The sequence below is a fragment of the Mobula hypostoma genome, chromosome 1 (genome assembly GCF_963921235.1).
Source record: "Mobula hypostoma chromosome 1, sMobHyp1.1, whole genome shotgun sequence".
NCBI lineage: Eukaryota > Metazoa > Chordata > Chondrichthyes > Myliobatiformes > Myliobatidae > Mobula > Mobula hypostoma.
The window spans coordinates 97,732,606-97,756,642 of record NC_086097.1 but is presented as its reverse complement, the minus strand read 5'-3'; the positions used below and the strand labels follow the sequence as shown (position 1 = coordinate 97,756,642).

Below are 24,037 nucleotides of genomic sequence, written 5' to 3'. Positions count from 1 at the left end.
GCTTATGATCTTTTTCTCAGAGTTGGGGAACTCAAGAACTAGAGCACATAGATTTAAGGTGAGAGGGAAGAGATTTATTAGGAGCCCAAACAGCAACCTTTTCGCAAGAAGATGGTCAGTACATGGAATGAGCTCCCAGAGGAAGTGGTTGAGGCACATACATCAACAACTTGGACAGGTACATGATAGGAAAGGTGACAGGATAGGATAGGGATATGGGCCAACTGGACTGCTTGGATGAGAACCTCAGTCAGCTGGGCCTGCAGGGTCATAGGGCCGGTTTCTGCACTGCATTTCTCTAAGTACTTATCAAATTTTGGATACATTTTACCAATATTCTTTTCATGTCCTTAATGTCCCTGTAATTTCATCCCTGTTGTTTGCAGAGCTAAGATAGTCGCTCAAAATGCCTGTTATAAGCTTTAAACACAAACAACAGGAATTCTGCAGATGCTGGAAATTCAAGCAACACACATCAAAGTTGCTGGTGAACGCAGCAGGCCAGGCAGCATCTATAGGACGAGGCGCAGTCGACGTTTCAGGCCGAGACCCTTCGTCAGGACTAACTGAAGGAAGAGTGAGTAAGGGATTTGAAAGCTGGAGGGGGAGGGGGAGATGCAAAATGATAGGAGAAGACAGGAGGGGGAGGGATGGAGCCGAGAGCTGGACAGGTGATAGGCAGAAGGGGATACGAGAGGATCATGGGACAGGAGGTCCGGGAAGAAAGACGGGGGGGGGGGTGACCCAGAGGATGGGCAAGAGGTATATTCAGAGGGACAGAGGGAGAAAAAGGAGAGTGAGAGAAAGAATGTGTGCATAAAAAAGAGTAACAGATGGGGTACGAGGGGGAGGTGGGGCCTAGCGGAAGTTAGAGAAGTCAATGTTCATGCCATCAGGTTGGAGGCTACCCATACGGAATATAAGGTGTTGTTCCTCCAACCTGAGTGTGGCTTCCTCTTTACAGTAGAGGAGGCCGTGGATAGACATGTCAGAATGGGAATGGGATGTGGAATTAAAATGTGTGGCCACTGGGAGATCCTGCTTTCTCTGGCGGACAGAGCGTAGATGTTCAGCAAAGCGGTCTCCCAGTCTGCGTCGGGTCTCACCAATATATAAAAGGCCACATCGGGAGCACCGGACGCAGTATATCACCCCAGTCGACTCACAGGTGAAGTGATGCCTCACCTGGAAGGACTGTTTGGGGCCCTGAATGGTGGTAAGGGAGGAAGTGTAAGGGCATGTGTAGCACTTGTTCCGCTTACACGGATAAGTGCCAGGAGGGAGATCAGTGGGGAGGGATGGGGGGGACGAATGGACAAGGGAGTTGTGTAGGGAGCGATCCCTGCGGAATGCAGAGAGAGGGGGGAGGGAAAGATATGCTTAGTGGTGGGATCCCGTTGGAGGTGGCGGAAGTTACGGAGAATAATATGTTGGACCCGGAGGCTGGTGGGGTGGTAGGTGAGAACCAGGGGAACCCTATTCCTAGTGGGGTGGTGGGAGGATGGAGTGAGAGCAGATGTACGTGAAATGGGGGAGATGCGTTTAAGAGCAGAGTTGATAGTGGAGGAAGGGAAGCCCCTTTCTTTAAAAAATGAAGACATCTCCCTCGTCCTAGAATGAAAAGCCTCATCCTGAGAGCAGATGCGGCGGAGACGGAGGAATTGCGAGAAGGGGATGGCGTTTTTGCAAGAGACAGGGTGAGAAGAGGAATAGTCCAGATAGCTGTGAGAGTCAGTAGGCTTATAGTAGACATCAGTGGATAAGCTGTCTCCAGAGACAGAGACAGAAAGATCTAGAAAGGGGAGGGAGGTGTCGGAAATGGACCAGGTAAACTTGAGGGCAGGGTGAAAGTTGGAGGCAAAGTTAATAAAGTCAACAAGTTCTGCATGCGTGCAGGAAGCAGCGCCAATGCAGTCGTCGATGTAGCGAAGGAAAAGTGGGGGACAGATACCAGAATAGGCACGGAACATAGATTGTTCCACAAACCCAACAAAAAGGCAGGCATAGCTAGGACCCATACGGGTGCCCATAGCTACACCTTTAGTTTGGAGGAAATGGGAGGAGCAAAAGGAGAAATTATTAAGAGTAAGGACTAATTCTGCTAGACGGAGCAGAGTGGTGGTAGAGGGGAACTGATTAGGTCTGGAATCCAAAAAGAAGCGTAGAGCTTTGAGACCTTCCTGATGGGGGATGGAAGTACATAGGGACTGGACATCCATGGTGAAAATAAAGCGGTGGGGGCCAGGGAACTTAAAATCATCGAAAAGTTTAAGAGCGTGAGAAGTGTCACGAACATAGGTCGGAAGGGATTGAACAAGGGGTGATAAAACAGTGTCGAGGTATGCAGAAACGAGTTCGGTGGGGCAGGAGCAAGCTGAGACAATAGGTCGGCCAGGACAGGCAGGTTTGTGGATCTTGGGTAGGAGGTAGAAACGGGAAGTGCAGGGTGTGGGAACTATAAGGTTGGTAGCAGTGGATGGGAGATCCCCTGAGCGGATAAAGTCGTTGATAGTGTGGGAGACAATGGCCTGGTGCTCCTTAGTGGGGTCACGATCGAGGGGTAAATAAGAGGAGGTATCCGCGAGTTGTCGCTGTGCCTCGGCAAGGTAGAGGTCAGTACGCCAGACTACAACAGCACCCCCTTTATCAGCGGGTTTAATAATAATGTTAGGATTAGTGCGGAGGGAGTGGAGAGCAGAGCGTTCCGAAGGAGTGAGGTTGGAATGGGGACAAGGTGCGGTGAAGTGTGGTGAGACCCGACGCAGACTGGGAGACCGCTTTGCTGAACATCTACGCTCTGTCCGCCAGAGAAAGCAGGATCTCCCAGTGGCCACACATTTTAATTCCACATCCCATTCCCATTCTGACATGTCTATCCACGGCCTCCTCTACTGTAAAGAGGAAGCCACACTCAGGTTGGAGGAACAACACCTTATATTCCGTATGGGTAGCCTCCAACCTGATGGCATGAACATTGACTTCTCTAACTTCCGCTAGGCCCCACCTCCCCCTCGTACCCCATCTGTTACTCTTTTTTATGCACACATTCTTTCTCTCACTCTCTTTTCTCCCTCTGTCCCTCCGAATATACCTCTTGCCCATCCTCTGGGTCACCCCCCCCCGTCTTTCTTCCCGGACCTCCTGTCCCATGATCCTCTCGTATCCCCTTCTGCCTATCACCTGTCCAGCTCTCGGCTCCATCCCTCCCCCTCCTGTCTTCTCCTATCATTTTGCATCTCCCCCTCCCCCTCCAGCTTTCAAATCCCTTACTCACTCTTCCTTCAGTTAGTCCTGACGAAGGGTCTCGGCCTGAAACGTCGACTGCGCCTCGTCCTATAGATGCTGCCTGGCCTGCTGCGTTCACCAGCAACTTTGATGTGTGTTGTTATAAGCTTTGTTGTTTTTTTTTGGTTATCACTTAAGGAGGCTTTATACTTGGCAGCTTTTGTAGAAAACATAACCCATTGGAACCCATTGGAAGTATTCTATCACCCTGAGATTAATTCACCTTCAAGTTTTTCCAAGTCCATTTCTGCTAGTCCATTTCTCAATTTTGTAGAACTGACAATCCTTGAATTTAGAACCTTCACTCTTAAGTTATTTGAGCAATTGTGGGGACATTGAAAGGTCTATGCACAACAGAAAAGTTGAACCTTTAAAGCCTGTGCAGTAAACCTCTAATCCAGTGCTCTTAATTCATTGTCTCTAGTTCTTCATCATCCATGGTTAGTTGTAGCCTTGACTATCAGTTTCATCCTTGATCTTATACTGCACAAGTTGATCTTTGGGATAAGTTCACAAGAAAAAATCCATGGAGCTTATTTGGGTGTTATTCACAGCTTAAATGGTTACAGAACAAAAAGTATCATTTGCTGAGGAGAAATTAGTAACTTCAAGCTTAATTACTTAACTTTAATAAATAAATATTTAACTGTAATTATAAATTTATTTTTAATATATAGCTATTGAACACAAAAAATATAAATATTTAAGTGTTCAATAAATATTTAAGGGCAGATATCTAGTGATCAAACCTGTTTCCTATTTTTTTCTTGCAGACTCGACAAGTTTTCTCTTCAGTAATGATGCATTTCACCTCCTGATGGTAAATCCTCTGCTCTTGGATCTATCAAATAATGAAGAATGGAATTTGCATTTATGTATGTTACCTTTCATAAAGTTGACATAATATCAACAATTCCAGTCTCTCCCACCACTCCCCCACAATGCAGCCAATTAAAAAAAGTTGTATTTATTTCCTTTTCCTTCACAAATTCCACGAGGGGGCATTTCTATTACCAGAATAACAGTAATATGGGGGTCACCTGTAATCAGAAAGTTTCTGCATGATACTAAGCCTTACTAGTCATCTGGCAAGTTGCTTCTCAGTGGAAGATAGTGCCAGAGACCTTAAGGAATATGCTTCAAGGGCAAGTTACCTGACAGTCTAGCCAGTTTACCTGTCAGCAAAAGATCTGAGCACAGTTGTTATAAGATGCTCCAAAGCAAAAGATTCATTGTCCCTATCGTTGTTTTTGTTTCTTATGTTCTATGTGGAAACCTTTTAACCACCAAACACTTCAAAGTTAGGGATTGCAAAGTGAATGCAGACTATCACTCTTCCAAACCAGCCTATCTCTTTTCACTTCAATAAGACAATTTTTCTCCACTTTGTATGAGTCAACTAGCACAATCTTCAGATGAGATGGTCAAATTAGATACAATAGTGTGACATAGTTCTTTGCCCAAAATCACTCTTCATGGAAGCCCTGTGGTCAGAGACTCATTCTCCTGAAATTAGTCTTGAATGAATGACTTGTATTTTGTAATGGGTTACTGTAAAAGGATGACTAGGTCACTGGAATAGGACTTTAAAAACTTTCCTTCTGCATCTGATTGGGAATGCCTGGCCTTTAACATGTGCTTCCTGATCTCATGCATAGAAAAGGTATTTAATTTCAGCTATACTACAGCCAACTTCAGCTATTATGGATCCATTCAGAAAGATATTGTTTGATCCACTTGAAAATGATGCATCAGCAGGAAATTAACTTATTTTATCACTGTGTTGGTTAGGATACCTCATTTTCATCATGCATATGGAATACTTTGAAGCAATACTTTGATTATTTTGCACTCAAGATCTAATGACTTACACGAAGGAATTCAGCATGAAGAAGACTTTTCTTAACTTGATTGGAGCGTCGTTTCTGAGCATTTCCTTCAAGAACATTCTCCAGAAATACCTGAATCTCCCGGATTTGTGTGTTGGCAGGAAGCAGATTCAAAGCCTATGGAACATTACGGAAAGAATCAAAACAATCCTACCTGTAAACAGTGTGAAATGTTGCTCTATTACTATAACCAAACCCAATGTTTTATTTTGGTGTAATACCCATTCTACTATATAGCAAGCAGTCATTTTATGTGCGAAGGACTCACAATGAAATGTTAGAGAGCTTCATCAAAGCTTACCCTTGCTGACAGGTGTTAGCCTTACCCAGAACATTTTGGATTATCTCAGTTTGAGACTCAATTCTAAGGGGCTAATAAATGGACAGGTTGCTGACATGCACTTCACGAACTGTGGCTGATTGGATTAGTGGAATTCCTTTCAGGTAAAGATCTGAAAACTATTTTTGGTGTTTTTATAGTAATTGTAACTAGCTTCTATTGTGTATATACAGTATACCATCAATCATATAAATACTGGAGTTTAATGCATCCATAGCATGTAAGAAAGCAGCAATAATTCAACCTTGCAAGACAAATAAAATATTATTCTTGATAATTTCTTCCTGGGTGTATCTAAATAATAGCCTCTTGTGCATGTTTTTTTTAACGAGCGTATACACAGCCCATATACCTTTATTTGTGAACAGAAATTAAAACACATTTAAACTGATAAACAGCAACACGCACAAAACACTGGTGAGCTCAGTAGACCAAAAAGTGAGCATTAGGTGACAAGGAGGGAGGGGAAGGAGTACAAGATAGCAGGTGGTATGCGAATCCAGGAGAGGGAGAAGGTGGGTGGATGAGGGAGCGGGATGGACTGAGAAGCTGGGAGGCGATAGATGCAAAAGGTAAAGGGCTGGTGAAGAAGGAATCTGTTAGGAGAGGAGAGTGGACCATGGGGAAAAGGAAAGGATGGGTGGGGGGGGGCACCATGGTGAGGTGACAGCCAGGTGAGGAGAAGAGAAGGAGTAAAAAGGAAGCCAGATTGGGGAATGGAAAGATTGGAAAGAGCGAAGGTGGATGGTAGGGGAGGAGTGAAATCACTATGAGTTAGAGAAACTGATGCTTATGCTGTCAGGTTGGAGACTACCCAGAGCATCCTCAAGCACCTTGGCTCCGTTTGCACACAACAGGCAGAATTTTCTGGAGGCCAACCACTTTAATTCTACTTCCATTCCCATTCTGACATGTTGGTCGATGGCCTCCTCTACTCATAATGTGGCCACTCTCAGGTAGTGGAGCAGTATCTCATTTTCCGTCTGGGCAATGCCCAACTTGATGGTATGAATGTATGAACATTGATTTTTCTAACTTCCAGTAATTTCTCCCCCTCCCCCTTTTTCTGTTCCCAATCTGGCTCCCTCTTACCCCTTCTTTTCTCCTCACCTGCCTATCACTTCCCTCTGGTGTCCCTCCTCCTTCCCTTTCTCCCACGGTCCACTGCCCCCTCCCATTATAATCCTCTTCTTCAGCCCTCATCTCTTCTTCCTATCACCTCCCCTCTGGTTTCACCTGTTTGCACTCCTTCCCCTCCCACCACCGTCTCCCCCTTTCCTTTCAGTCCAGTAAAACCACCTTTCTCATTGGGTCACAAAAATGACACGCTTTAGAAACTCCTCTTCAAATCTTTACCTCTTTCACTCATCCTATCCCAACTTCTTCCTTTATCACCCTTCCCCCTCACCTGGTCTCACCAATCACCAACCAGCTTGTATTTCTTCTCCTCCCTTCGCTGCCTTATTCTGTCTTCTTCCCCTTTCTTTCCAGTCTTGATGAAGGGTACTGGCCTGAAATGTTGACTGTTTATTCCCTTCCGTAGGTGCTGCCTGTCTTACTGAGTTCACCCAGCATTTTGTATGTTGCAACATCTGCAGAACCTGTTGTGTTTTTGATTAATCTGATAAAGTACATAGATCATCAGCATGTTCCGTTAACATAAATAAACTTAAAGGTAATCTATAAAAGGCATACAACAGATTATCTAGGTATTGAAATTGAAGTGATACACGAGGACCGAAAATCAGAACACCACCACAGAGATAATATGTAAGGTTTAGGGAAATGAACACATTTACTGCTCATCAAACTGAGGTTTATAACAGCAGTATCCTCATTGCATAAGCATCTCAAATGTCAAACAAAGACACAGAATTGAGCTGATCTGTATTCTATGTGTAAAAATATATGTATGGGAGATCGAGTATATATAAATATTTATGTTCACTACAGATAGGTTGCTCTTATCAGTGTCAAATGCTTAAAAAATATTAGGTCACATAATTAAGGAGAGTGGGCACACTCAGCAGCAAATGGGGCAGAGGCAGTGAGAACTTGAATCATATTTGAAAATCAATGCTAGATATGAATTACAAGCATATTGGAGCAATAATTTCCTTAGTCAGCTGAGATTTCTGACATTTGCAACTGAGTATAACATTACCCTGACAGTACCTTTGTAGTGTCTAGCTTGTTGTGGTGCACCTCTAGTATTCTCAGTGCTGCCTGCAGGTTTGCCTGTGGTTCTGGTACCTCCATTCGGATTGGTCCCACACAATGAATGTCAGGTGGTGAAAGGTACATACGAAGTAAAGAGAGGTATACCTAAATGAAACAGAGATAATGTTTTGAAAAAGTGAAACAGGTAACCATTCACTATTCAGTGTTGTGTGAACACCAAGAAGATCCAACAAGAACTTATTTCTATCCCGTGAATGCAACAAAGAAGCACATAAGAACACAAGAAAACAGAACCATCAGGTTCCTCAAGCCTGACCCACCATTCAATATGAACTTGGCTGATCTAAGCTGGTTTCATCTTCTGTTTTATGCTAGTTTTCCATAGCCCTTAACTTGCTACACCTTTCAAATCAGCTTAAATATTTCTAATGATTTGGCCTTCACTATCCTCTGGGCAGAGAATTCCAGAAATTCACTACCTTCCGAGAATAGAAATTTCCATATACCTCAATTTTAAATGACTGGACTCTTTATCTTGTAACTATATCCCCTTTTTCAAAACACTGTGGCTGAAGAAAACATCTCAACATTTACCAGTCAAGCCCGTAAGATCTTATATTTTGAATAAAATTACTCTTCCATTTTATAAACTCCAAAGAATACAGAACTAAACTTTTCAGCCCCTCTTGAAAGGAGAACCTTCTCATCCCAGGAACTAGGTTGCTGAATCTCCTTTGGATTATCTCCACTATATCATCTTTTAAATAAGGGGACTGAAACTGTGCACAGTACTCCAAATAAGGCCTCACCAATATCCTGTACAATTTAACTAAACATCCCTAGCTTTTAAAACTCTAACCCCTTCGTAATGAAGCCAAGATGCTGTTTACTAACTACTTGTATCTGTCTGTGAACACTGTGGAATTCATGCACTCGAACATTCATCTCTATGGACCTTCACCATCTGGGGCATGCCCCCTCTCATTACAATCATCAGGGAGAAGGTAAAGCAGCCAGAAGATCCAAACTCAGTGATTCAGAAACAGCTTCTTCCCTCCACCATCAAATTTCTGAATGGAGAACTGCACAGACACAACAGGAGCGTCCCTGCACAGGTCTGGCTCTAAAAACACAGTCGCTATAAAAGAGAGGTACCGCCTCGCGGGGCAGTCATTGTGGGAGCAGTTGTCATTGGAGTAGTCTGAGTGAAGAGTTGTAAGACTTTGGCTCCATGAGGCTTTGGTGAGAACAGATGGAGACAAGGTAAGTAGATAAGTTCATTCCTTATTTCTTTTCTTTTGAATTAACTGCTGAGAGAACAGGGGTATGTCTGCAGAGCCAGTATTCTGTTCTGGGTGCCAGATGTGGGATTTCCAGGACACTTCCAGCCTCCCCAGTGGCCAGATCTGCACCAGGTGCATCAAGATGCAGCTCCTTAGAGACCAGGTTAGGGAACTGGAGCAGCAGCTCGACGGTCTTTGGCTTGTTAGGGAAAGTGAGGCAGTGATAGACAGGAGCTACAGGGAGGTAGTCACCCCAGGGCTACAAGGAGACAGATAAATGAGTGTAAGGAGAGGGAAGGGGAACATCAGACAGTGGAAAGCACCCATGGCTGTCCCCCCCAACAATAAACATTTCGTTTTGAGTACTGTTGTGGGGGAAGGGGGGGAAGATGACATACTTGGGGTGAGCAGCAGTAGCCGTGCCTCTGGCCTTGTATGGTAGGGATTTGAAGAGGATGGCAGCAGTAATAGGGAATTCTATACTCAGTGGGGCAAATAGATGACTGTGTGTACGCATAAAGAAAACATGGATGGGAGTTTGCCTCCCAGGTGCCGTGATCCATGATGTTCCTGAACACATCCACAGTATCCTGAAAAGGTAGGGTGAGCAGCCAAAGTCGTGGTACATATCGGTACTAACAACATGGGTAGAAAAAGGGAGGAGGTTCTGACCTCAAGGGTAGTCATCTCGGGATTGCTGTCTGTGCCACACGATAGTGAGGACAAGAATAGAATGAGGTGGCAGATAAATGCGTGGCTGAAGAATTGAAGCAGGCAGCAGGGATTCAGCTTTCAGGATAATTGGGACCTCTTCTGAGGCAGATGTGACCTGTACAAAAGGGATGGGTTGCACTTGAATCCGAGGGGGACCAATATTCTCGTGGGCAGGCTTACAAGAGCTGTTGGGAGTGATTTAAACTAATATGGCAAGAGGATGGGAACCAGTATGATAGAGCTGAGGAAGAGCCAGCAGGTTTACAAGTAGATGATGGGTGTAACATGAATGTATGGAAGGACAAGCCTTCCTTTTATACCATTTTTGCACTATTTATTTTAGTAATTTATACTGATTTTATGTTTTCACACTGTACAGTTGATACAAAGCAACAGATTTCATGTCGTACAACTCAGTGATAATAAATCTGATTTTGGATTCTCTCCATTTAGATACTAATTCAGCTTTGATTCCTCTCACCCAAACGTATGACATTCTCACCAGGTTTTCATCCAATCAATATTATAATGAAACCCAATGCAAGCATTAAGAACATCACCTCACTACCATACAGCTTTCTTGACTCAGTAATGAATTCCACAATGTGATTTCAGATATTGGTTGTCCATCTGTGATATTGACCCAGTCTGTTTGTTGTCTTTTCCCCTACTTTTATTTACCTCTGTGGGAGTGGAGAACATGCCCAAGTTGACCTACTGGACATGTTTCCCTGCTTTGCACTTACATTCTTCTGCTTATGTTCTCACTTCTTCACTTTCCTTCCCAGTTCTGATGAAGAGTCTTTGATCTGAAATGTTCAGTCGTTCCCTTGTACCACGGATGCAGCATTTTGTTTTCAGTTTAGATTGCCAGCATCTGCATTTGTTGCTGATTTTTACCCAATCACTCAACCTAGCTAAATCCTGTTGCGGAATTGCAATGTCTCCATTACAACATGCCCTTCTCACCTATTTTCTTATCACTGGCAAATCTGGAAATCTTACCTTTGTTCCCCTTCCAGGTTATTAGTAAATGATTCAGCACTAAAAATGGATCCTTGGGGTCCAGCTTAAAAAGGACCCATTTATTCCAATTTTTTCAACATTACAGATTTCAATCCATGCTACCACTTCCTCCAATAATTTGGGCTCTTAATTTATAAGCGAGCCTCTTATGCAGCACCCTGTCAAATGATTTTTTGGAAATCTAAATACACTATACTTAATGGTTCCTCTCTAACAACTCTCCATCATATCCACAAGCAATTGAAGGAAGTTTGTCAAATATGAGTTACCTTTCATAAAACCATATTGATTATGTTTGATTATATTCAGCTTTCATAAATAATTAGTTATTGCCTTGTTCATTAACTCCAGCATCTTTCTAACCATTGATGTTAAAATAACCAGACTTCTATCTTCCTTCCTTTTTAAACAAAGGGGGGAGGGGGTCACATTAGCTGTTTTCCAATCTTCTGATACCCTCCTGGAACTTAAAATGTTTTGAAAAATGTCAACCAAGGGGTGACTTGAACATACAAGTTCTGCACCAAGCTGTTCACTAACTGTGGGGGTAAGTAGTCTGAGTTCCAATCTGCTAAGGACTAGTTAACGTTGCTTCAGCACAGCAAAACAATAATCTCTGGTGCTCATGCTCCACACTGCCATAGAGGAAGACGGAGTGCTAAGTTCCTTACAACTAGAACTAGAACCATTTGTACTCACATCTTTGTTGCCATCCCTGCTCCAGTCATAATGCTTGTGACAGTATCTGAAATCAGAGAAGTGCTCAAAAGTATCTCAAACCAAATAATAAGTCCGTTAAAGATACAGGCTATACACAGATTATGACATTCAACTTCGGTATCAAGCAACTTCCATTATTATTAAATTCAAAGCTCTACATACAGCTGTTCCTAATGACAGAACCAGTTTCCTCTCTTCAGTTTAGTAACTGCTCTCTTATTAATCTTGTGTGTTTTTCATGCCATTCTTTATAATGCTGTGCAGATATGGTTACCATCTTGAATGATTTTTGTGTATTTTCCAACTTATGGACAAAATTGATTCATGAATTCTACAAAAATGGAACCCATTTTCTATCCACAGTTTGTATGACAGCTTGGCTATACAAGTAAAACCAGCTTAAGGGTCAATTTTCTGAAATGGACAAACTTTGAAAGAAATCAACCCGGCAAATATCTTTCAACTTCACTCTTCCTACACAAACATTTAAGTAGATGCCTGACAATATTCAATATAATCTGTTCATATGCTTTCATTTGTGGATCACAATTCAGAGAATCAGAGCGTAATATAGCACAGAAACAGGCCCTTCAGCCCAAATGGTCCTTGCCAACCACAGCATTCTCCCTGCTAGTCCCCGTGCCCTGAACTCTCCAAGCCACTCTCCTTTATGTACCCATCCAAATCCCTTTCAAATGTCGCAATTGTACCTGCCTCAACCCCTTCCTCTGGCAGCTTATTCAATGTACTCACTATCCTCTGTGTAAAGAAGTTATCTCTTAGGTCTCTTTTAAATCTCTCCCCTCATGCCCTGTATCTGTGCCCTCTAGTTTCTGACTCCCCAATCCTGAGAAAAAACTATGGCTGATTTTATAAACTTCCAAGAGGTTTATAAAATTATGCCTCACTCTCTTGCGCTCCAGGAAGTATAAATTCAACATGGCCAACCGCTCCCTATAACTCAGTCCAAGCAACAGCCTTGTAAATCTCTTCTGCATGCTCTTCTTCATTCTTCTTCCCTCCAAACAGCTCCACGTCATGAGAGCACAGCTCACCACATCAGGAGGATCCAAGACAACTACTGCCACGTGACTATTTTTGTTTAAATGTAGAGAGAAAGGCACAGCATTTCCATCAGGTTCCATTGGGAAATGACACAAAGGATGCTAGTGAAATAGACACAAAATGCTGACAGGCAAGGCAGCATCTATGGAAATGAATACACAGTTAACATTTCAGGCCAAGACTTTTCATCAGGACTGGAAAGGAAGGGGGAAGATGCCAGTGGCGGGACGGGAAGGAGGACAAGCTGGAAGGTAATAGATGAAGCTAGGTGGGTGGGGAAGGGAGGATGAAGTAAGAAGCTGGGAGGTGATAGATGGAAAAGGTAAAGGGCTGGAGAAGAAGGAATCTGACAGGAGAGAAGAGGAGACCATTGGAGAAAGGAGGTGATAGGCAGGTAAGGAGAAGAGGTAAGAGGCCAGAGTGGAGAACTAAAGAGGGAAGAGGAAAAATTACTGGAAGCTGGAGAAATCAATATTTATGCTATCAGCCTGGAGACTACCTTGATGGAATATAAGTGTCACTCCTCCAATCTGACGGTGGCCTCATCATGGCAGAGAGGAGGCCATGGACCAATATCTTGGAATGGGAATGGGCAAAGGAATTAAACTGGTTGGTTACCAGGACATCCTGCTTTCTGCAGATGGAACAGAGGTGCTTGACAAAGACTCCCAAATCTACATTGGGAGCACCAAATACAATAGATGACCCCAACAGATTCACAGGTTGCCTCACCTGGGAAGACTGTTTGGGGTCCTGAATTGAAGTAAGGGAGGAGGTGAATGGGTAGTTTGCCATTTTGCCACTTGCAGGGATAAATGCTAGGAGGGAGATTAGTGGGGAGGGCCTCCTACCCCTTTTCCTCACCTGCCTATCACTTCCCAATGATGCTCCTCCTCCTTCCCGTTCTCCCATGGTCCACTCTCTTCTCGTATCAGATTCCCTTTTCCCCTATCACCTCCCAGCTTCTTACTTCATCCTCCTTTCCCTACCCACCAGGCTGAACCTACTGCCTTCTAGCTTGCCCTCCTTCTTATTCTAGCATTCACGTCACTTCCTTTCCAGTCCTGACTGAATCTCAACCTGAAATTTCAACTGTATTCATTTCCATAGATGCTGCCTGACCTACCCAATTCCTCATGTTTGCTCTGGATTTGCAGCATCTGCAGAATCTCGTGTTTATGCCACTGAAACAGGACTGCTAAGGCTATATTTCATGTTTGTTTCATTAAAGATCCTGAATTATCAGTGAACCAGTGTATATTGGGAGTGTTATAGAACCGGTTGTTACTTTACACTAAAATGTCTCCCTGCTGTATTTAGAGATGGTAATCTGATAATTTTATTAATGCAATTGAACATTTATCTTCTCCAAATTTAACACATTAACTAGTCCTCTGCTTATGAACAATCTAAGATTTGAAAATAAACACTTATGAATCACTTAGTTACACTGATGTATTTCATTAGTAAACGAATGTAGTCTAATACTAAGAAAAACAGTTAAAGAGGTATGAAGACTAAAGGGGCACAGGAAAAGTGAGTGTATTTCCAGAGCCTCCCATATTAGCAAATCACTGCAAACTCACCATTTTTGTTCTGATATGGACACAATTTTCCAGGCATAACCCAATTTTGTTGGTAGAATCTCAGGTGGTGACGAGAGGGCGTACAGGAGTGAGATATATCAACTAGTGGAATGGTGCCACAGTACAACCTGGCACTCAACATCAGTAATACGAAAGAGCTGATTGTGGACTTCAGGAAGAGTAAGATGAAGGAACACATACCAATCCTCATAGAGGGATCAGAAGTGGAGAGAGTGAGCAGCTTCAAGTTCCTGGGTGTCAAGATCTCTGAGGATCTAACCTGGTCCCAACATATCGATGTAGTTATAAAGAAGGCAAGTCAGCGGCTATACTTTATTAGTAGAGTTTGAAGTGATCTGGCGTGTCAACAAATACACACAAAAACTTCTATAGTTGTGCCGTGGAGAGCATTCTGACAGGCTGCGTCACTGTCTGGTACGAAGGGGCTACTGCACAGGATCGAAAGAAGCTGCAGAAGGTTGTAAATCTAGTCAGTGTTCATTATTAAGGACCTCCAGCACCCAGGGCATGCCTTTTCTCACTATTACCATCAGGTCGGAGGTACAGAAGCCTGAAGGCACACACTCAGTGATTCAGGAACAACTTCATCCCCTCTGCCATCTGATTCCTAAATGGACATTGAACCTTCGGACACTAGCTCACTTTTTAAAAAAATATATAGTATTTTTGTTTTTGCACTTTAAAAAAAATCTATTCAACATGCATAATTGATTTACTTGTTTATTTATTATTATGTTTTATTTATTTATTTTTTCTTTCTGCTAGATTATGTATTGCATTGGACTGCTGCTACTAAGTTAACAAATTTCATGTCACATGCCGGTGATAATAAACCTGATTCTCATCCAGCCAAACTGATAAAACCAATGCTCTTAGGTTTACGCCTCTTGATGTTCTTCACTGGTTCACTAGATTTCACATTCCATCAGAATTTGGGATTCAAACAAGTCCAAATTTCATTGCCACCTCTGCAAAGTCCCTGCGGTCTCTGCTCCCTAGCCTCCTACCCAAGTACACGTGCATAACTGTACTTGTTGAAGTGGTGGGCTCACCTTGCCACTACCTGGTGGACAGCCAATTATACAGAAGGACAGCCAAGCGCGTTCATTGCTCAGAATAATGATTTCTGAGAATATACTTACTCTTCTGCCATTTTGATATTCCTCAGTACATGGACATAAATAAAAAGGGCTTGTTCATGTAGACCCATTTGGCCCATGAGCAGAGCTCGCTCCTCTAGCAATCCTAAAATGTAGAAATATGATTTATCAAGCACACTTCCATTCCTCTGTTTTTTAAAAATACATTGATAACTGTATTTCAACATAATTAGTTTCTTTTGCAGTCCTATATACTCTATTTTATATATTTAAATACATTATTCTGAGAAGGGGTCCATGGGTTCACCAGACTGCCATAAGGATCTATGGTGTTAAAAAGGTTAAGAACCCCTGCTTTATGTGATGGCTTTATATGGAAGAGCCCTTATATTAGAGTGCACAACCTCAATGAAGGTCCAGTATTCCAATTTTTCAGTTGTGAAATGTGTATCGGTAGCAAGCTGTTCATCTTCTCCCTGACCGCACTCTCAGACAATACCTCCACAGTTAGGAGTTAAGGGATGGAATCTCAAGGCTGCTGTGTTTCAACACTACCTCAACTGGAAGTATGCAAATATAGTATACTATTGTCCTATGTAGCATATTTGGTAAATATGCAAGCAGGATTTTATAATGAAATTTAGACAAGAATACCCAGGGAAATGAAAGCAAAGTTTTGCAAATAAATGGAAATTTTCTTACTTTATCCAAGATAGTGATTAATATGCAAACTATATTCATAAGAGCTTGTTGAAAAAGGAAATCAAATATGACAGACTGTAGCTGGGCAATGTCTGGATAAGCTCATATGTATATTAATTTTAAATGTTATTGCACCTAGTGTAGCAAGATTTTATGAGGGAAAGTACAAGCTTATGGAGCAGATTTACTAGGTATGCAGTTCAATCCTCACCAAGGCCCATCTCCAAATCAGTACACACAAATCTCAAATCTAAGCTTTGTTAGATGTATGTTTACTTGTGCAAGAAGTTGTCTGCACATTAATGACTGCCATCTTTATCAAATATTTTTTATCCTCCAATATCATGTTCAGATAAAAGGTCTATAAATATTGCACAGTATGCATTTATGCTGAATTCCAGTCTCAGTGACTGTCGTTGCTATCATATGATCACAGCAACTTCCAATTACCTGAACACTAGCTCAGGTTTTGAGTATCAGGGCTCTCAGGGGAGTCCTCAGCTCCTGGGCTGGAGGGAAGGGGATGTCAACTGGACCAGAAACAGGGAGAGGTTGGAACATGGCCCTGGGTGTCATCAGCATGCTTTGAGACTGCAATACCTTTTGCCGTTTTCCACTTTCAGGAAACTACAAGGAAGTGATGGAAATTACAATCTAAGCACTTTAACATCTGGCAGACGTCTGGGAAAACTTGGGCAAATTATTTTCATAAACCTAACACAATTCTGTTAACTACAAAAGGCCATCTGCACATAATATTTCACCAAAGCAATGCAAGCTGTGCTTATTAACCACTCACCATCAAATGGAAAGTCACTGATAAGCTTACTAGGCTGATAATATGTTGAGATTTCCAAGAATGACAACAGTTTTCTTCTATATTCTCCCAGCTCCCCTTCCTCCATTCCAGCAGGAACAGGAATATCATCTGCAAAACAAAAATCAACTCAAGGTGATTTTAATCAAATTGTTATAAACATGCAAGTCTTTAGAAAAGAAAAAAAAATGCTTGCTATGTTTTACAACTCTCACAGAGCGTTCCAAAATACTTCAAGGACAATAAACGGTTTAACATAATTTGGGGAAAGGAAGCAACCTTCAAACATCGTTGATCTGTCTTAATAAAACTGGTGAACAATAAATACTAGGGGTCAGCCTCTATTTTCCTTTGAAATTATTCAATGGAACCATTTATGCCTTCCTGAAAAATAGCACATCATGGATTGATTTAACATCACATCAAAAGGCAGCACTGACAGTGCAATGCTCCCTTAACATCGAGGTGGTAATCACTGTTGCTCAATCTGTGGAATAAGACTTGAACTGAGAATTCCTGAGTCAGAAGTAACAGTGTTACAAACTCTGCCATAAACATCACTGCCAAAAATAAGCAAATTGGGGCTGATGAAGCTTTCTGCACAGGCTCAGAAATGACAAAGTAAGTGAGAAAATATTTAATACTAAGTAGTTCTGAACAAAGCTTTAAATAGTTCTATTGTATTGTGATACAGCTTTACCTATACAGTTCAGAATCACTTTGCACTCATTGCTAGCTATTCTATATTGACTGGGCATGTGCATCAAGATTCTGATGAAAAGTGGATAGAAGAATCTTGGTCTCAATGGATTCTGTCAGGTGCAGCATTTTCAGCTTGAAAATCTTGTTAAAACACAAAGGGAAATGAAATTCACTGAAGTGTATAAAATTTTATTTCAGGGAGAGTGTATGAAATGTCCATACACCTTTGTCTATTCAAAGCTAGCTTCTTTAGGCATTTTCCACTTAGATGGAGATTGCTTGCAACACATCTTGGCATCATTATAGTACATTAATCAAATAGCAGAAAAATGAACAAGGAGGAAGGATTACTCTTCAACAACTTCAAAGAACGCTAGCCACAACAATAACAGGGTGGTATGGATTTCCACTAAAGATAGCCTATTAACAGACATCCCACCCTGCAAAAATTCATTTCAGGGAGGTAGCACCATCAATTTGCGGGAGACTTCCGGGAGAGGTGGGATGTCTGCTATAGCGTAGCTCCTTAGCAGCTGGCCAGCTAGTTTAAATAATGTTAGCTATGCTAATGAATGAATGACACCTGTTAAACTCACCTCAACATGTCTTTTACAGTCCTAACCCACCAAGGGCAATAGAAAAGTCATTGGTACAAACAGTGCAGCGAGCAATACTGTCATTATTTTGACCCCTATTAGGCAGGGGTACACTTTAGTGTAGTCTGGGGTGACGTACGTTTTTTTTTGGAACACTCTGTAATGGCGCGCTCTCTCTCTCGTGGTCGCTCGTGCATTCGCTTGCCTTCGCTCTCACTTGCTTTCTCTCTTGTTCTCTCTGTCGCGCGCGCGTGCACTCTCTTGCTTTTCTCTCGCTCGCTCTCAAAAAAATTGATTTCTGTGATATTGTATATAATTTGCGTTTATCAGGGAGCGACTATTAATATGCGGGAGACTCCCGGGAGAGGTGGGATGTCTGTATTAAGGCTTTAGAAAAGGTACAAAAAAGATTCACCAAAATGCTCCCTGATATAAGAAAATATAATTGCAAAGACATACTAGTTGGAAAAACACACCCTAGTTCTCACTCAAGAGGCAATGGTGGAAAGCTTTAAGCCCTGGGTGTCAACCTTTTGGAGGATCTTTTCTGGGCCCCACATATTGATGCAATTACGAAGGCGGCATGCCAGCCTCTCTACTTTGTTAGGAGCTTGGGAAGATTTACTATGTCACCAAATACTCTTGCATGTATTCTATACATGTATTGTGGTGGAGAGCATTCTGTAAGGTTACATAACAGCCTAGTCTGGAGGCTCCAAAGCACAGGATCACAAGGGGCTGCAGAGGGTTGGCTGTAGACTCAGCCAGTTCCAATATGGGCACAAGAGAACAGTCTCAAGAAGCTGGCATCGATCATTAAGGACCTACACCACCTCATTACTAGCATTGGGGAGGCTCTGAATGGGTCAGAAACATCTTCTTCTCCTATGCCATAGATTTCTGAATAGTCCATGAAATCTTTATTCCTTTTTTTATACTATATATTTATTCTGCAATTTACAGTAATTTTGTGTCTTTGCAGTGTACTTCTGTCACAAAACGACATATTTCACATTATATACAATGATACTAACCTGATCCTGATTTCAAATGTTCCAGAAAATTTCCAGACACCCAATACTCTGAGTGCCCTCAGTTCTCTTTAGACCTTAAATCTTTATCCCCCCACCTCAGTTACTGATCTCTCTGTTAAGGAAAATATATCCTTGTGATCTTAGGGCAGTTCTCATACAATAACAGACAACTTTGCAATTGGAGCACTTGCCTCTCCATTTACTATTTAAGTATCCTAGTCATCATCATCGTCATCATTAAGTGCCATGTCGTATGACGTGAGGGATCATGCTCTTCCACCTGTTGTGACCATCACTGTTCTTGGCAAATTTTTCTACAGAAGTGATTTGTCATTGCCTTCTTCTGGGCAGTGTCTTTACAAGACGGGTGACCCCAGCCATTTTCAATACTCTTCAGAGATTATCTACCTGGCATCAGTGGTCAAATAACCAGGACTTGTGACCTGCACCAACTGCTCAGACACCATCCACCACCGGCTCCTGTGGCTTCATGCGACCCTGATTCGGGATTCGGGAGGCGGTGGGCGTGCTAAGTAGGTGCTATACCTTGCCCTAGGGTGACCGGTGGCTAGTGGAGGGAAGGAGCGCTTTACACCTGCTTTGGCAGAGATGTTTCTCCATCCTGTCACCCCAAATATTCTAGACCAAACATTAACCATGGGACTACAAAGAGGCAGTCATACTGTAAAGGCTGATCTATTCTTGTGCGTCAAATGTACGCCGTAGGTACGGCGTAGCGGCGTGCCCTATGTTGTACTCTACACCGAACCCTACGCTGTAGCCTAACGTGCACTTCTCCCAAAATGTAACTACGCGTCGTGGCGACACAGACCAACCAACTGTGATTGGTCTGCTTGGTAGCATCGCATTTCCTCCTATGCTGCCATAGCTTCCCATTGGGTGACTGAAGAACAGGGAAGGAACTCTGGCTGCAATGCTTTCTATAAAGCTTTACAGACCTCTGAAATTATGGATGACCCTGTGCTTGACGCCAGTTTATAGCTAGCTGCTACAACCTGTTGATTTTCACCTGAAGCTAAAACTCAAATGGTGATTGCCAGTCTCTGAATATACTGTGCGTACACTGATGCAAAATAAATGGTTGGAGATGATGAACCAAATCGTCAAATCTACCTGCCAACATCTGAAAATATTTGAAATGCATTTCCTCGTCCATGTCTCTCAGTGGCTGGACAAGCACAGAAAATTCACCCTCCTTCAGTTTCAGTTGCCATTGTTTGAAGTTTGAGTTTCAACACACGAAGAAACTCAACACAGTGGCATAGAAACCCCACTGCCAACTAGCGTTTTGGCGGTGAATTGCAGAGTGACGCAAACACACCAACACACAAGTATAAATGCTCACAACAGCGTAGCCCACTTGCGTAGGCGCAAGCTAGTACGCACAAGTATAAATCAGCCTTAACAGGAACAATGGAAAGATATCTGAAGGAGATAAACAACCCAAATATTATCTTGCATCTTTGCCATTTAAATTGAAACTTGTAAATATGTCTAAAAAATGAGCCAGAATGTGTCACATTGCAGATGCAAACAGCAATTTGATAATATAATGGGTACATTATATCAAATAGCTCATCTTAATTGCCCTAAGTGGAAAAATTATACTAGGCATCAGACAAAATGATACAGCATGCATACAGCATGCAAACCGGCTCTTCAGCCCATATAATCCATCACACTCCCACTTGTACTAAACATACATGTACCACTTCATTTTTGAACTTGTTTCCACATTTACATAAATTGCCCTAAGGAATTTTGTGTGTGTTGCTCAAGATTTCCAGTATCTCAGAATCTCTTGAGACTTCTTTCTACATCCTCCTACTTTCATAAATATGACAAGTGCACACCTAAAAAGTTAGGGGAAAGATGTTAGAGAAATAAAGGGAACAAAAGAACATAGTCAAAAGATGCCAAAATTCAATGTTGCCTCACAGTATCACTTCATTAGATGTTAATCAGATGTAAAGTGTAGCCTTGTACAATTTCCATTCACAAACATGTGGAAATCTGCAGATGCTGGAAATTCAAGCAACACACACAAAATGCTGGTGAATGCAGCAGGCCAGGCAGCATCTATAGGAAGAGGTACAGTCGAAGTTTCAGGCCCAGACCCCTTGTCAGGACTAACTGAAAGAAGAGATAGTAAGAGATTTGAAAGTGGGAGGGGGAGGAGGAGATCTGAAATGATAGCAGAAGGCAGGAGGGTAGGTGAGGTCAAGGGGAACCCTCTCCCTCGTGGGGTGGCGGGAGGATGAGGTGAAAGCAGATGTGTGTGAAACGGGAGAGATGTGTTTGAGAGCAGAGTTGATGGTGGAGGAAGGGAAGCCCTTTTCTTTAAAAAAGGAAGACATCTCCTTCGTCCTGGAATGAAAAGCCTCATCCTGAGAGCAGATGCGGCGGAGACAGAGGAATTGCGAGAAGGGGATGGCATTTTTGCAAGAGACAGGGTGGGAAGCGGAATACTCCAGGTAGCTGTGAGAGTCCGTAGGCTTATAGTAGACATCAGTAGATAAGCTGTCTCCAGAGACAGAGACAGAAAGATCAAGAAAGGGGAGGGAGGTGTCGGAAATGGACCAGGTAAATTTGAGGGCAGGGTGAAAATTGGAGGCAAAGTTAATTAAATCAACGAGCTCAGCATGCGTGCAGGAAGCAGCGCCAATGCAGCGAAGGAAAAGTGGGGGACGGATACCAGTATAGGCTTGGAACATGGACTGTTCCACGAAGCAAACCAAAAGGAAGGCATAGCTGGGACCCATACAGGTGCCCAAGGCTACACCTTCAGTTTGGAGGAAGTGGGAGGAGCCAAAGGAGAAATTATTAAGAGTAAGGACTAGGGTGTCACGTGATGACGTGGGATTGAGACGTGTAAATCCAGCTCTCCCCTAAAAAATTAGCAAAGTACCGTTTAAACAAAACAAAGTTAATAAATACTTTCCGAAAACTATTTATAAACTTTGCAAGACTACTTTACGATATGCCTCCTAAACCGCAACAAAAGAAAATTTCAGTAGACGTAATAATATTAAAATTGTTGCTCTTGAAGAAGGTATGGAGGGAGAAAAACCAATAGAATTTTTTCAAAGATGGATCCCGGAAGTTTTGCAAATGGAAGAGGAGGTTCGACCAATTGAAATTGAGCGGGCACATAGAGCTCTAAGACCAAAACCAAAAGATGACCTCCACGATCGATTTTAATAAAATTCTTAAGATTTCAAGACAAGGAAAGGATTCTACAGGCAGCTGGTCAAGCTGCCAAGGATAGAAAAGGGCCATTGATGATTCAAGGGAACAAAGTTTTTTTCTACCCTGATATAAGTTATGAACTTTTGAAGAGAAGGAAGAAACTTAATCCAGTGAAAAAAACCCTATGGGATCACGGTTATCAATTTATATTGCGTTATCCTGCAACCTTGAAGATTTTTTTGCCTGGTGGAGAAAAAAGATTTTTTGATGACTACCGGAAAGCGGAGCAGTTTGTGCGAGATTCTCTGAATATTCACCAGATACAAGAACAAATCCAGGGGAGCGAGATAGATTGAAGATGAAGATTGGGTCAAAGAATGGACTTGTTGGATTTTTGAAGGTGGATGAATGTATAAATATATTATTAATTATACGAAGGGGGTAAGAAAGATTAAAATTAGAGGAATATTAGTTGGGAATAGTAACATTAATTTTGTCTATATATATATAATTTTTTTTTGTTGCGGGGGAGCTGGAAGAAGCACTGACCAATTGCTACGCTAATCATGTGTGCAAGCGTGGCTTTAGCCACGACCCGTAAAATGGAGGGGGGTAGTGTTGTGTATCTTTTCATTCACAACGTTAGTGGGGGGGGTATTTTGTTTTTTCTTTTTTTGTATCCTTTCTATTTTTTTTTCTTTTTGCCTGGAGGGTTGGGAGGGAAACACATAGCAACATGGTGAAATTCAAAGAGATTCCCCAAGAAACTATGAGAGTTGAGAAGATGTTGAGAATGTTTTAGATTGGAGTAACTTTGTTAAGAATAATGGCTAATTTATTGAATTTTTTGAGTTTTAATGTTAACGGGCTTAATGGACCAGTGAAAAGAAAAAGAATCTTAACACATATTAAAAAAATGAAGATAGATTTAGCTTTTTTACAGGAAACGCACCTAACAGAAACAGAACATCAGAAACTAAAGAGAGATTGGGTGGGTAGTGTTGTTGCGGCTTCATTTAATTCAAAAGCGAGGGGAGTAGCAATTTTGATCAATAAAACATTACCAATTAGAATACAAAATGTAATAACTGACTCTGCGGGGAGATATGTGATTATACATTGTCAACTTTTCTCTGAACTATGGACTTTTATGAATATTTATGCACCAAACGAAAATGATGCAAAATTCATACAGGAAGCTTTTTTGAATTTGGCGGATGCACATGACAAAATATTAATTGGAGGAGACTTTAATTTTTGCTTAGACCCTGTCTTAGATAGATCAACTAAGGCTGTTATAAAATCGAAGGTAGTAAATTTAACTTTATCATTGATGAAAGATTTAAATTTGATTGATATATGGAGAAGAATCAATCCTAAAGAAAGAGACTATTCGTTCTATTCTCATAGACATAAAACTTAATTAAGGATAGATTTTTTCCTATTATCAATGCATATTCAACACAGAGTGAAAAATATGGAATATAAAGCAAGAATATTATCAGAGCATTCTCCTTTATTAATGACAATAATAATGGCTGATAAGGAAGAAGTGGCTTATAGATGGAGATTTAATTCAACATTATTAAAACGTCAAGATTTTTGTGATTTTATGAAAAAGCAGATTCAATTTTTTTTGGATACAAATTTTTATTCAGTGGATGATAAATTTATATTATGGGATGCGATGAAAGCACATCTTAGGGGCCAGATAATAAGTTATACGTCTAAAATTAAGGAAGAATATATGGCAGAACTAGATCAAT

At 41.8% G+C, this 24,037-nt stretch overlaps 1 protein-coding gene across 1 annotated transcript in view; it reads right to left on the bottom strand.

Moving 5' to 3' along the window:
- The window catches only part of vps39 (VPS39 subunit of HOPS complex), a 137,261-nt gene that overhangs the window by 14,181 nt on the left and 99,043 nt on the right, over positions 1-24,037 (bottom strand). The window contains exons 19-24 of the mRNA XM_063053301.1: positions 16,712-16,840; positions 15,253-15,355; positions 11,418-11,463; positions 7,690-7,839; positions 5,157-5,291; positions 4,035-4,126 (exon numbers count right to left, since the gene is read on the bottom strand). Of these exons, the coding sequence (XP_062909371.1) occupies positions 4,035-4,126; positions 5,157-5,291; positions 7,690-7,839; positions 11,418-11,463; positions 15,253-15,355; positions 16,712-16,840 (655 nt within the window). The remainder of the gene's footprint in view (positions 1-4,034; positions 4,127-5,156; positions 5,292-7,689; positions 7,840-11,417; positions 11,464-15,252; positions 15,356-16,711; positions 16,841-24,037) is intronic.